Raw genomic sequence first — 14,888 nt, 5'->3', positions numbered from 1 at the left:
CCAAGCCAGCTCATGCACTTGTGTTCTCTTGTTCTCTTTCTCACGAAAATAAATAAAATCTTTTTTAGAAAAAATCTGTAGCACAAAGGGACTCCATGTTCCTGCCTTAAAGAGTATTTTGCCAAATACAGGAGGAAAATAAAAACAAAACAAAACCTTCTTACTTAAAAAAAAAAAAGTTGGTTTCTATTTTGAGTTGTTTTGTCAAATTCCTCATTACAATTGTTTTTTTGTTTGTTTTGTATCTCATAAGAACGACTGTGATTACTATCTCAGAGGTTGGGTGTGGCTGAAGAGATGATACACAATCTAACATTCTTTCCGAGTTAATTTGTTCTCTTTCTCCATCTCTTCCCCCCTTGACTGAAATGATGAACTGAAAGAGTTTTCAAGATAATGGGATGACTTACCACAAAGGCCCCAAGGAGGGGAATGGTTTATGAGGCTATGTGTTTAGAATGTTCCAGGAATAGTGAGGAGACCATTGTCCTAAGTGCAGAGGGCAAGGGGAAGGCAGCTCCTGATAAAGCTGGAGAGGTTGGCAGGATGGCTCCGCTCCTGTAGGCACTGCAGGCCACACCAAGAGTTCACAATACAGAGCTGATGAGTAGCAATGAGTCACAAAGGGCAGGGGGCCTTCCATGTGGTCAAAGCCTTGTATAAGAGAGCACCTCATGACTCCCTACTGTTTTAGACTCAAAAAATCAAAAGGGAGAAATTTGGGTCTGAGTTTCTAAATATTTTGCAGGCAGTTTTAAAAGTCAAAGAATTACTGTTGATTTATTTTACAGTGAGATGCCTATATTCCTGACTGGCCAGGCCAAGATAGCTTCAATTTCATCTATGGACACATACCTGTGGAACTATAAATCTTATATGCAAAAAACAAACAAACAAACAAACAAACAAAAAACTTAATGTGCAAACTGCCTCAATTCAGAGAGCTCTTCCTCGACATTTAATCCATCAGTGCTAATGGCACTGAACTGAATGAACTCATGCTCGTGTAGGAACTAGGTAAACTGCTTGTATTTGCTTTTCCAAAATACTAATGCTATCCAAACTGCAATGTCTCCTAAATAGTATTTAAGGGCTCTGTATTTCATGTTTCGATTCTCTGAACCTTTATAGAAATAGCTGCTGAACAAGATTCCTGCTTTCAGGGAGCCCACAAACTATCTACCGTGTTAGAAAGACAGGCACACTATTTTTTTTTTTTTTTTTTTTACATAAAGCATGATAGATTGTCCAGTGGAAACCTGATTCAAATTTTTCTCTGGTTGTCATAGGTGGATGTTGATGCTTTTTATCTGTGAAATGTATGAGTTATATTTGATGATGATGATGATAACTATCATCAGGCATTCTGCTGGATGATTTACACAAATTACATGTTATTTCAAAGTAGAAGTCCTCCTCCCCCTTCCTTCATTTAGTGTGTGAAGAAACTAGGCTTCAGAGAACTGAATTAGCCAAGGGTAAATTAGGTAGTGAGTGGGGTCACTGTGATCCCCCCATTAGTGATTCTGGAGTTCTGTACTTCTTGCCCTTCCACAGAGCAACTCCTTAAATACTATGATATATTTCTGGAATGAATCACAGGCAATTTGATAGCAACTTTATCACTAACCCTCTACGGACATCTGTACTTGTTTTGTTTTGAATGATCAAATTGTTCTCAAGTGTGGGCCCTTCTGTATTCATTTACCAAAACTTCACTGAATATCTGTGAGTGAAGCATGATGCCAATGGAGCTGCAATGATGACTACACCATTGTGCTTGACTCTGAAGAACTTCAAGCCTGAAGAGAAGCAAGGAATTATAATGCAGAGTCACAAATACTGTTAGAGTAATTTTAAAAAGCCCCCTTCCTGCTTCTTGAGTCCTGTCTCTCTCCCTCCTCTACTCTTCCTCCTCTATCTACTTCTTATGGTAGTAGCTTCTCTGGGGTCCCTCACTTTGCATGCCATCTGAGTGACCTCCTTCATCCCCAAAGCTATGCTCAGACTCTTCTCGAGCTGCAAGCTAAGCGTCTATCCAAAATTGGCTATCCAATATCCAACCCAAACCTATGTATCCTAGAATTTTATGCTGAATTTTCAGTATTTCCCGAAAAATGAGCTTGATGATCCTTTCACAGTGAGTATTATCATGTAAATATCGTTACACAAAACAGCAATCATGGACTTAACCCTAGTCTCTTCCCTCCATGTCAACCCCTAACACTCATTAAATTAATATTTATATCACTTTAACACCTATCATTTTTTCCACCTCTGATGCTAGTAGAGCCTTAGCTCAGACTTTAATGATCTCTAAATGCCACATTGCAATATTCCTCTATTATGAGTTTTTCTAGCTATAATCTCTAAAAATTTAACATGTCCATTGTTTCCAGAGTGATCTTCCTAAAATAAAGTTTGGGTCATGACATTCTTTGATTTAAGACCTTTTATTTCCTGGGCGCCTGGGTGGCTCAGTGGGTTGAGCCTCTGCCTTTGGATCGGGTCATGGTCTCAGGGTCCCAGGATCAAGCCCCACATTGGGCTTTCTGCTCAGCAGGGAGTCTGCTTCCTCACACCACCCCTGCCTCTCTGCCTACTTGTGATTTCTCTCTCTGTCAAATAATAAAATCTTAATAAAATAAAATAAAACCTTTTACTTCCAAACATTGTTATAGACCTCAGTATTGTAGACCAAATCAGAATCCAGTTTGATCAATGCCCCTTGTCTCTTACCAAACCCTTCCTCACCCTTATTTCTGCTTGCTCAATCAATCATTTACATTTCCCCTAATATGGTACATTGCCTCACACCCCTGTATTTTGGTTCAGACTACTGGTCCATTTGTTGAAATGCCTATCCTCTCTCCCTCCTGTTCTTATCATGGTTCACCTGGTAAACACCTCTGCTTTCAGCATCCCACTGGAGAGTTCCCTGAGCCATATGGACTTTTCTAGGGTGGAGGAATGAATAAGTAAGCATGAAGAAGAGAGAATAAATCTGCTATGACAAATTTCAAACATTGCCACAATATCAAAGTAGACTTCAGAACAGGAAATATCAGAAATAAAGATTAGTATTAAAGACAAGTCAATTTACAAAGATATGTAACAATCCCAAATATGAATAAACCTAACAAATAACCTTCAAAAAATACATGAAGCAAAATTGATAGAATTCAAAGGATAAATACAAATCCATAATTATAGTTGGAGCCTTTAACACTCTGCTTTCAGAAACTGATATAACTGGTAGAAAAGAAATAAATAGGGATATAGAAGACCTAATTAACACTATACTCCAACTGGAACTAACTAATTTTTGGAACATTTGGCCACCAACAGAATGCATATTCTTTTCAAGTACATGTGGAACATTCACCAGGATACACCTTATTCTGGGCCATAAAACAAACCTAAATGAATTTAAAAGAACTGAGATCATACAAAGCATGTTCTCTGATCACAACACAAACTATAAATCATAGAAAGAAAGATACCTATAAAATTCCCTAAATATTTGGGGAGTAAACAGCTCATGGATTATAAGAGAAACTAGAAAATATTTTGAACTAAATGCAAATGAAAATTCAATTTATGAAAGTTGGAGGTGCAGCTAAAGCTGTGCTTAGAGGGAAACTTACAGCATAACATGATTGTATCAAAAGAAAAAAAATATCGATTTAGTGATATAAGTGTCTACCTTAAAAAACTACAATTTAAAGAGCAAATTAAATCCAAAGTAAGCTGAAGGATACAAAGAAACTAGAATAACTAAAACAATTTTGAACTAGAAGTACAAAGTTGGAGGACTTAGGCTCCCTGATATTAAGATTTACTCTAAAGCTCTAATAACCAAGATTAGTACAGCATTCACAAAAGAATAGACACAGAGATTAATGGCATAGAGTGAAGAGTCTAGAAATATACCAATACATTTGTGGCCAATTGATTTTTGGCAAAGATGAGAAGCATATTCAATGGAGAAAGGGTGGTCTTTTCAACAAATGGTGCTAGAATGGTTGAGCTTTCACATGCAAGAAAATGTACCTGAACTTTTATCTGACATCTCATACAAAAATTCAAATGGATTAGTGAATGAAATAAAAAATTATAAGACTTTGAGAAGACAACACAGAAAATAATCTTTGTGACCTTATGTTTGGCACAGAAGTAATACTTTTTAAAAAAAGATTTATTTATTTGACAGAGAGAGACATAGTGAGAGAGGGAACACAAGCAGGCAGAGTGGGAGAGAGAAAAGCAGGCTCTCCACCAAGTAGGAAGCCCCATGTGGGGCTCGATCCCAGGACCCAAGCATCATGACCTGAGCCGAAGGCAGACGCTTAACCAAATGAGACACCCAGGTGCCCCCAGAAGCAATATTTGTAAAAGAAGATACAACACAGAAGCAATGTATATAAAAGAAAAAGATAGGGGTGCCTGGGTGACTCAGTCAGTTAAGCGTCTGACCAGCTCGGGTCATGATCTCAGGGTCTTGGGAATGAGCCCTGTATCGGGCAACTTGCTCAACAGGGAGATTGTTTCTCTCCCTCTCACTCTGTCCCTCCCCTTGCTGTTCTCTCTTTCTCAAATAAATTTTTTTTTCTTTTTTCACAGCTGGTGCTCCAGCGGGTGTGGATGCTGCGGTGGTCCATCCTTTCATGGCTTTCTCTCTGCTCCCAGGTCAGAGGCCACAGAAGAAGGAGCGGTTCTAGATTATCACATGAGAGAGGGGTCACAGCACAGAACCCCAAAAACTTAACTTAAAAAAAAATGACCCAAAGTCTTCATTTTGAAAATTTTTTGCCCTTTGCATTATAACTTTATAACTCTTCATACCAAAAGATGAAGTCCGCTTCCACCTCTTGGATCTAGTCTTAGCCGGGTGACTTGGTTAGGCAAATAAAATGTGGCAGGAATAATGACGTGCCTAGGTCTTGTTAGAAGATAAACTGAGCCATATAAAAAAGTTAAGAATTTATTTGAGCAAAAATTTATTTGAACCAGGCAACACCATATCAGAAGTGGTTAGGAACACTCTACCTACAGGAGTATGGGGAAGCAGCTCGGAAAGAGGCTTTTATAGAGAAAAGGAGGAAGGAAATTAAGAAAATTGGTTAGCTGTAGCTTAAAGCCTATTTGGCTGTGATTGGTTGTCCTTAAGGAGAGTTTTGATTTCATAATCTTGAGGCATTTACAGGCTTGGATTTTGGTTTACTTACCTTGGCCTAGGGCCACCTCAGTCTAATGGGCTCATTAAATTAGTTGAATGTCTTCAAGAAAACTTGCATCCCTGACTACAGACAAATGAGGGAGTCCAGGGGCACCTCGGTGGCTCAGTTGGCTAAAGCCTCTGTCTTCAGCTTAGGTCATGATTCCAGGGTCCTGGGATCGGGCCCAGCATCCCGGGGATCGGGCTCTCTGCTCAGTGAGGAGCCTGTTTCCCTTACCTCTCTCTTTGCCTGCCTCTCTGCCTACTTGTGATGTCTGTCAAATAAACAAATAAAATCTTAAAAAAAAAAAAAATGAGGGAGTCCAGGTGAGCCTGAACTGTTTGTCAACCCACAAAACCACGAGCTATGAAGGTATTTGTTGTTTTAAGCCAATAAGTCATGGGGTGGTTTATTGGAGATCATTAACCACCAACTGAAAGTTTTCACAGATGAAGTAACATATGAATTGTATTTTGAAGGATGAATAAAAGTTTCTTTTTCTCTTTTTTCTTATTATTTTTGTCTTTTTTTGAAGGGTTTTTTGGGTGGGGGGCAGTTCATGAAAAATACCTCCAGTCTATTCTGTCTGTGGCATATTAGTCTCATAGTGGTTACGGGGCATCCTGGTTACCGGTTCCCCCAAGCCATTGAGAAAATAGCACAGGATCATCTGGAATGAATTACAGAGTCCCTGCAATCTTGGGGGCAACAGCACAGACTCCTAAAAATTTTATTGCCAGTACCACCCTTTGGTATTTAGCCACATAATGCCTGATTTTGTTATTTAACTTTTCCTGTTTTGATACATCATTGTCATGCCAGGATGGTGTCATTGTGAGGTTCAAAAGCTAAAACTACATCTTCTATACCTGCATCTCTTCCTACAGCAACAGGCATAATCCTTGTCATTTAGATGCTAAAAGAAAAAAAAAAAAAAAGATTTAGAGTAAATGAGGCTCATGGAGGGTCAGGTTTTTTTCCGTATTTTCCATAGCCATCAGCTCTGCTCTAGACCAGAGTGGGTGTTGCCACTTTAATTGTGGTGTCCTGGCAGAGGCCCAGGACTTAATTGTTGAAGACCCTTCCTTTTCTCCTAGCCACTGTTAAGTACAGAAAGTTCACGAAAAAGTTCATGAAAGTCCTAAAGAAGCCAGACGTGATAGCACTGGAGGTTCAGTAACCACAGCCCTACAAAAGGCAGGATGATGCCAAGACTACCCTGTGGGAAACCAACACTGGAAATCTGCTCACCCCTCGATGCTGAGCTTCACTTGGATCCCCTTCATATTTATCATTGGGTGTTTTAAGGTACATCCTATGGCCTTGGGTCAACTCTCTCAAGGATTTCCCCCAGTCTTCTTCATTTGTATAGATATGCTTATTATTTTTTAAAATGTTGAAATTATAGAAAGTTATAAAGAAGAAAATATTGTCAGTTTTCTAATAAACTAGAAATAATAGCATTTAACATTTTGGTATACATTTGTCATATATATAGGAGTGTGTGTGTATGTGTGTGTGTGTGTAAATTTCACACTGATCAAACTTTTTTCCCAGTCAACAATATGCCATATACATCTTTATATCCTTCACTGTCAGTATGCTGACATTTTGACACTTTGTCTATTTTATTGTATATCATGATTTATATAAATCATCCATTTTTATTGGCTGTTCACATTGCGTCCATGTTTTGATTATTGTCAACAATGCTTCTATGATGCCCTTGTACATACATTTTGGAGCACATCCTTGATCTTTACTTGGGATATATCATAAAAGTGGATTTTCCCAGCTAAAGGATATACATCTATGGCTTTTGCTACATATTTGTGATACTGACCTCTAGACATGTGAAACCAATTCACAGTAACATTGTATACTTTCTACACCTCTTCACATTTTTTATTGTCCCTTGATATTTTTGTTAATATGTCTTAAAGATTTTTAATGTTTCTTATGGATATTTTTTCCTATATTAAGTGCAAAAACCAGAGAATAGAAAAGAAAAGATTAGCCAAGTGCCTTGTTTGCTCATTGCTGGTTTGGTTCTTTTTGTTCTGTTGTAAGTATGTCTAGAAAAATAAAACTAAACTGAGTAAGCTTGACTCATAAGGAAGCTCCCTTTCATTTCCCTGGAGCAAGCAAGGCAGTGGGGTGCTCACAGGTCCTGGTATTAGCAATTACTATTTTGGAAGCACAATGAGAAGTGACTACATTCCTCAGTGTTATCAAGCTTTTTCCATTATCTGTCAAAGTTTCATTTCACATACTTTCTTAAGGTCTGGGTATACCCTGTTGATGGTTATGATATTTCCTATATTTCTCTTTATCTACTTTTCAGCATATTGTAGTCTAAAGATGAACTAAGCAAAAAAAAAAAAAAAAAAAAAAAAGAGTCATATATTAAACTTGCAAAAATTGGAAACCAAAAGACCAGGATTCTAATAGTCCCTCTGCTACCCACAGCTGAACACATCACTTAGACTGTGTGGGACCTCATTTCTGCATTGCAAATAGCTCTATATAACAGTCCGGGGGGATAGTGGTGGCTGTAAATGGGGAAAGAATCTGTAGAGAACCTTTATTAAATATCACTTGTGCCAGTTACTATCTATTACCTTGCTAAATAAGCATTATTTCCACTCATTTTATTTTTTTCTTTTCTTTTTTTCTTAAGCAGGCTCCATACCCTGCACAGCCCAGTACAGGGCTTGAGCTCATGACGCTGAGATCAAAACCTGAGTTGAGATCTAGAGTCAGATGCTTAACTGACTGAGCCACCCAGGTGACCCCTGCCCTCATTTTAAAGAAGAGGAATCTGAGGTTCAGAGATGTGAATGGCCCAGGTCATACAGTGAGTTAGTTATAGCTGTAACATCAAATCTAGGTTTGCCTAACTCCAAAGCCCTTTTTAGATGTGAGTATTATTTATTATTGACTAATGAGTAATTTGTTAGCTCAATTTATTATAATTATTATAATATATAATATATAGTATATATTTATATTATAACTATTATAATTATTATTATAATTTATTACTCAATTTATTATTGAGTGGCGAGTAATTTATTAGCTCATGAAGTATTTATTTAAGGCCTACTATGTGCCAAACACTATGCTCAGGTCTGAGAATTCAGTAAATAATTTATATCTTCTGCCTTATGAAGATTACAGTCAACTTGAGGTGGGAGGAAGAGGCATTTAAAAGATAAGGACACAAATGTAGGATTACCAGTTGTGATTAGCACCATGAACAATAGGGCATGGTGTTGTGAGAGAACAGGGGAGACCTAATCTGAAATGAGCAGTCGGGGAAGAAATTCTGGAGCCTGAGAAGGTAGCAAAGAGTTAGTCAGGTAAGGATGAGAAGATAATTTCAACCTTTCCAGGTGGACCAAGCTGCTAAGGGTGGAGAGCTGATCCAGCTGGCCCCCAACAAGCTCTTCAAGGGATGGAGAGGCCCTGATGATGGCCACAGCTAGCTTTCTAGAGAAGGGCTGTGGCATGTCCAAGTGTGTGGTATTTCCTTAATACGTTATGTACTGGGGAGAGTCCTGTCCAGACGTGGAAGTGGCCTCTCCCTTCCCTTGGAAATTCTGGCATGCCATCCAGTTTTGCAACTTCCCAGTATGTTGCCAGTCAGCTCTGCTAACCTATTGGCCCCACATCTCCTGGTGAATCTTGTAGTATTGTTCCTTGATCAGTTCTTCATGTTCTAATATCCACAGGGCAGAAAATGAGAGCTGAGCATGTTTAGCCACTTTTGTCTCCAATAATCTTCACTTTACACTGGGAATTTACATGCTAAAGATTCGGACATCTCAGAGAAAAGTTGCTCAGCCTTTTGACTAGTGATGTAATAATCATAGGCTCAGGAAATCTAGCAGTTTTTATTCAGTGGGGTCAATACTTTAGATAGCATTGGAAAGGATTACATGGAAGATGAGATCAAACTACATAGCTCTTTTGGATAAAGGAGCAACATTGTCTTTTCCATAATGAGCAGAATTTCTGGATTACAAATGAAACTGAGTCATCTATTTTGGATAAGGGAAGGAGAGAGGACTTAACAATTAACAATAAGTATAGATCTTTCTGGATAACGGGGGAAAGATGAAACTGAGGTGCTTTTCTGAATAACAGAGAAATAACTGAGAAAAGGAAGCGAGGTAGTAGCATCTTTGGCCCACAAGAACAAGACAACAGGAGGGTGTGTGAGCAAAGACTTCCTTGTGTGGCCATCAAGCACAAACAGAGGAAGCTGTGCCTGAGGAGGCAGGTGCCCTGGAGTTTGTTTATTTCCAAGGCTTTCCATCGTTGCCGCATATGGCCTGGGGCCAGTAGAGCTCACAAAGCCTCAGCCACCATGTTCTTAAAATAGAGCATGTTGTGACCCTCTAGGTTCCGCGGTGACTGAGATACAAAGCTAGCATCTTCTCTGAACTGCCCAGATAAGAGGACCTAGAAATCTACTCGGGGATGCTGTGAGTGGACAGTTTAGTCATTTAGACTTATGAACTGTTACCAGAGGAGGGAAATTAGTCACATCCAGTACAAATCCTTCATTTTACAGTTGAGGAAACTGAGGCCTGCAGGTGGGAAATGACTCGTCCAAGGTCTCACAGGAAGAACAGAGCTGGGACAAGAGCCCAGAATCCCCGACTCCCAGCCTGATTCTTTACAACACCAAACTTAAAGCCATTTCATAAAACGAGAGAATGGCTTTCGGAGAAATGGCTTGGGGTGGAAATCAGAGACTGAATGGAAAGACTCAAGGAAATGAATACTCTAACATTTAACGAAAGCCTTCTATGAATTAGGCACTGTGCCAGCCTCATGTAATCCTCTCAAAAATCCCCCCATTGGAGATATTATTGCTGTTTTACAGCTGTTGAAACAGAGACTCCAAGAGATTAAGTAAATATGTGGCTGAGTAAGTATTTGAACTCAGGTCTGCTCGAAAACAGCCTGCGCCTTTCTACCCGAGCAGACTGGAAACATCCATGGTTCTCAAGATCATCACTGATGTGATAAAACGTGGGACAGAAATGAGGCAAGGCTAACAAGCGCCTGCCTTTTTCTGTGGTGAGCAGGTCAGGAGGAGCAGACCGCTCTTTCCTCCAGCATGAAGGCAGGGTGATGAACAAGAACACTGACATTCTGTCCTGACGTCACAGTTTGTGTTAGGGAAAAATGATTTTCTGGATCAGTTCAGCATTTCTGATCTCATTTTAGCTATGGTTACTCCAAGAGCTGTTTTCCTTTTGGCCTATGTGGTCTCTCTGGTCTTATGAATGCTATTTTTATCCCAATTGAATCCCTTATATTAGGTTTTGACAGAGGTTATTTGTAAAGTTTTGTATATAATTTGCTTCTGAAACACCACTGGCCAAGAACCATGAAATTCCTGTCATCACTAAAACTCTTCTAGATGAAATGCTTTAAGAAATGAAATCACCTTTGGATAAATTGTTAATAAAAATTAAAGCTATAGCCAGTAGCATGGATATTTTTGGGCTCTTGGCCAGAAATGTAACCATCTGTGTGCAGGAAAACAGGCCGACAATTTTGGACTCTGGTCTCCGGGGCTGCATTGTGCGTTGACCTCACCGGTAATTACCCAAATGAATTGCTTTTGGGTTGTGTTCTCTCATCATGGAAACCTTCTCTTACCAATGCAAACCACGTGGGTTAAAATGAGAAAATAAAAGCCAAAACTCCTCCCCACCCCATACCCGAAAGCCCCTCTGTCAGGGAGCCCAGGTGGACCTGGTGGGCGGAGGGCGTTTGCTGTTGGAGGCTGAGAAGGGCTGGTCCCCCCCCCCCCCCCCGCATGCCATCCATAGGTGGAGGGCTGTTATTCTGTTTCCCGCCTATGAGAGGATACCCCTATTGTTCCTGAAAACGCTGACCAGGACCCACACTTCCAACAAAAATTCCTCTACCCCTACAACAGCAGCAAGAGCAGCGGCAGAAGCAACAGCAATAGAGAAGTGTTTTGATGAATTGCAAGACGGATAGGGCTTGCCATGCCCCCAGCCCTGCAGATACCAAATGCCTTTAAGATACAGCCTTTCCCATCCTAATCTACAAAGGAAACAGGAAAAAGGAACTTAAAACTCCCTGTGCTCAGACAGAAATGAGACTGTTACAGCCCGCTTCTGTGCTGTTCCTTCTTGCCTCTGACTTGTAAACAAGACCTGGTAGAACATGCGAATGGAAAGTCACAAACCTCTGTGTGTTTGAAAGGCACCTTGGGACCTCATGCACATCTGTGGAAACTGGATGGAGAGATTTGGGGAAGCATGGACTCTTTAGCCGGCTTAGTTCTCTGTGGAGTCAGCTTGCTCCTTTCTGGTAAGGTTTGGCTTTGTTTTCTGAATTTAGTTTTTTTTGGTTTATTTATTTATTTTTGTTTGTTTGTTTTTAACGGAGTTAGTGATTCTGGGCTTTCTCACCAGCTGTTAGTACTAGTTAACAAGGGGCAGCTGTGGCTTCGGCACTGTTTCTCCAGGACTTTCCATTTAATCTATGTGTGGATTGAAATGCAATGTCTTTACGGCATTGAACTGATTTTTCTAGAGTTTTCCTTCTGCGCAATTGCCACCTGTGTTGCTGCAGACTCTGTGAGAACTGAGCAGGTCACTTTATTTGTAGAGATCCACTTACTGTGATATAGTATTTGACTGCCCCTCATTTGGGATTGTTTCCTTATTTAAAAAAAAAAAATTACCTGCTTCAAAAAAAAAACTCCCATAATTTTGTAAAAAATGAAATTCATGCAGAGAATTATGGGACCCACTTACAGCAATGTGCAGATTGTTATTTTTAAATGTAAGAACAAAAACGCTTTTCTATAAGGATTTCATATCTATCCACCTCCTACTTTAAGCAAAACAGCCAAAGGCTAGGCTTTTCTTCTTTTTCTCTTAGAGCTGGGGTCAGGACTTTATAATTTTTGTTAGATTTTTAAAAATATTTGGCATGTAGTAATTTATAAAGTCTTCATTATCCCAATGGGACGAAAGTTGGGGCAGTTACCCCGATCCCTGGGCACAGGAGAGTATCGAAAGCTGCTGGAGAGCTAAGAAATGGTGGGTTTGGGTGTTTTTGGATATGGTCTGTCTGTTGCTCAGATTCTCCAGATAGTGGCATGCCTCTTCTATTCCCTCACTCTGTGGGAAACTGGCTGAGAGTGGAATGAAATCCTGACGTGCAAATCACAACTCTAATCGCCGGCAGCTTTTCCCTTTTAGTTTGAAAACATTCTAATTATTGTAATGAAAATAGAATTGTTAGTGGAAATCAAATTGGGAAAATGAGCTGAATTCAATGGTGCAGCCTATATTATGTTATTAGAAATGGATCCAAACATACACAAGTATGTGTTACATTATTTCCATCTTTTTCTATATGTTTGAAATACTATATTAAATAGTCAAAAAATTAATCCAACAAGATACAAGAATTGCAGGTGATTTGTCTATAGCTTTTCAGTTTGCTTTCAACACCCAATTATACTGAGGATTTAATAATATTCTTAAGACTGTGTAATATAAACTGCTGAGATGGTTCAGTGTTTTGTACAAATTATTTATATTAACATAGAAATGCTGATTTCTCTAGTAATAGGCACCTTTAAAACAAATAATTACCATGATTCCATTTTTATTTTGCTTTCTTTTCTGTGTGACATATTTATCAGTAACATGAAATCTGGAACTACTCTACGCCAAGGATTACAATAAGGCAAGGCCCAGGGGGCTACAGTTGCTCTGAGATACTTTATAAGTTAAATCACCTGTGTGTGCACACATGCGCGCGCGCACACACACACACACACACACAGAGTTTTAATTCATTTTTCCCCCTCAAAGTGACTGGATCATGGTACTTTGCAGCATAAACTTAAAATCAGACAAAAAAAAAATTATGTGGCTGAAATAGTTGCTCTGTGTCTAGACCTTAGTTCCCTGGAAACATAGCCCTGACTTCAACAGGGAGAGGCTCAAAGAGAGGGATTTCATGCTCCTTTTGAAAAGAAAGGGTGACATTAGCAAAGTTGGTTTCTGGGGAAGGTCTGTTGTATTGGAATCCTAACTTACTTTGCCAGTATAACCCTCCATGGACATGGATACACAATGCTTGGTCATTGCCACAAGAATCCAGCATGATCATGTCTATAAGCATAGGACTCCATTCTTTTTTGGGGGGGAGGGGCGTGGGGAGGCCATTCTTTACACCAAACTCCAGTCGTGCACCACTTAATGGAACAAGGGACTTACGGCTTATGCATTTCTTTCTCTACTCCAGTGGGTGGTTTCTGATTCCTTTTTCCTTTGGACATAGAGGACTGAAACAATATGTCACATTTGCCTCAATGAAGGTGGTTCTGGGTGGCAGATACTGACCCATAAGGGGTTGGAAAATGTCTATAATTTTCAGAAGAATTCCCTAGATTGTGGAGAATGGAGATTTCCCCTCCCAATGGAGAATCATGGCCAACTTCCAAACAAGTTCTCATAAACACACTAGCTTTTCCCTACTCTCCCATTCTCTCCAGTCAGGCTGTTTAGTCTAAAGAATTGTATATGCAGAAATACAAAATATATTATTCTTTGTGCTTTATCATAGTATGTCCTATACGATCAACACCGACCCAATGGTAAGTCTCTAGTAGTGTGCCTTCATATCTCTTTCCTGTTTCATTTGGCATTTTAAATAACAACTATTGTCTCTAATAGTGGATATCTTGTCTGGAATGACAGTGGAAATTCGGTTACAAGGTCAGGGAAGTGGTCCCAGATAGAACCTTCTCTTTAGGGCTGGTCTTGGAAGGTTATATCGGGTCTGAGTAATCTAGGGTGGAGGTCCAGAAGCTGGGACTAGAGACACACCTGGGAATTACTCTCACAGGGAGGAGTTTTGCTTTCTTCACAGATGCTCCCTCCTAAGCATTGTCTTTGTTGGAAATGTCAGGATTTCCCTTTCAGCTCTATGCTGGGAGAGCTTCCTGCAAGAGTTCTGGTTCTTTTAAGACCTCTCTCGAGGAGGGAAGTACTCATCCAAGTCCATTTCAGAAGATTGTGCTGTGTCTTCTGGGGGAGTCATATGGGTGGATTCCAAATTTTTCTGACTTTATAAATTGGTCTACTAAAAAGATATGTGTATGATTGTGTAACCTGCTTATTCCCTGTAGATGGCTTATTGGTTAGGCCACAGAATCTGTATTCAGATGATTTCTCTAAGATGAATAAGTGGACCAAACCCAAAAGATAGCATTTTAAAATGGATCAATGTGAAGTTTGGTTTCCAAAATGTATATATTTATGTTCAGTGTGAGAGAGTCTTGTTTTGTTGAAAGTTCTAGGGAATAATACCTACATTTTGGTGATACACACAATTCATAGGTACCAACATGTGCTCTAGAAATGTAATAGATAAGCTGCAACAGTGGACTTTAGTAGAAATATAAGGTCCACATTAGAAATGGTAGTCACGGGGCGCCTGGGTGGCTCAGTGGGTTAAAGCCTCTGCCTTCAGCTCAGGTCATGATCCCAGGGTTCTGGGATCGAGCTCTGCATCAGGCTCTCTGCTCAGCAGGGAGTCTGCTTCCTCCTCTCTCTCTCTCTCTCTCTGCCTGCCTCTCTGCCTACTTGTGAT

At 39.8% G+C, this 14,888-nt stretch overlaps 1 protein-coding gene across 2 annotated transcripts in view; it reads left to right on the top strand.

Moving 5' to 3' along the window:
• Positions 1 to 11,145: 11,145 nt before the first annotated feature.
• Positions 11,146 to 14,888, top strand: part of TEK (TEK receptor tyrosine kinase) — a 96,693-nt gene continuing 92,950 nt past the window's right edge. Inside the window, exon 1 of one of the 2 annotated variants that reach the window (XM_059143572.1) lies at positions 11,146 to 11,582. In XM_059143572.1, the coding sequence (XP_058999555.1) occupies positions 11,531 to 11,582 (52 nt within the window). In that variant the 5' untranslated portion in view covers positions 11,146 to 11,530. The remainder of the gene's footprint in view (positions 11,583 to 14,888) is intronic. The other variant, XM_059143573.1, reaches the window with a different exon arrangement.

The sequence above is a fragment of the Mustela lutreola genome, chromosome 12, assembly GCF_030435805.1.
Source record: "Mustela lutreola isolate mMusLut2 chromosome 12, mMusLut2.pri, whole genome shotgun sequence".
Lineage (NCBI taxonomy): Eukaryota > Metazoa > Chordata > Mammalia > Carnivora > Mustelidae > Mustela > Mustela lutreola.
This window is presented reverse-complemented; position numbering and strand designations above follow the sequence as displayed.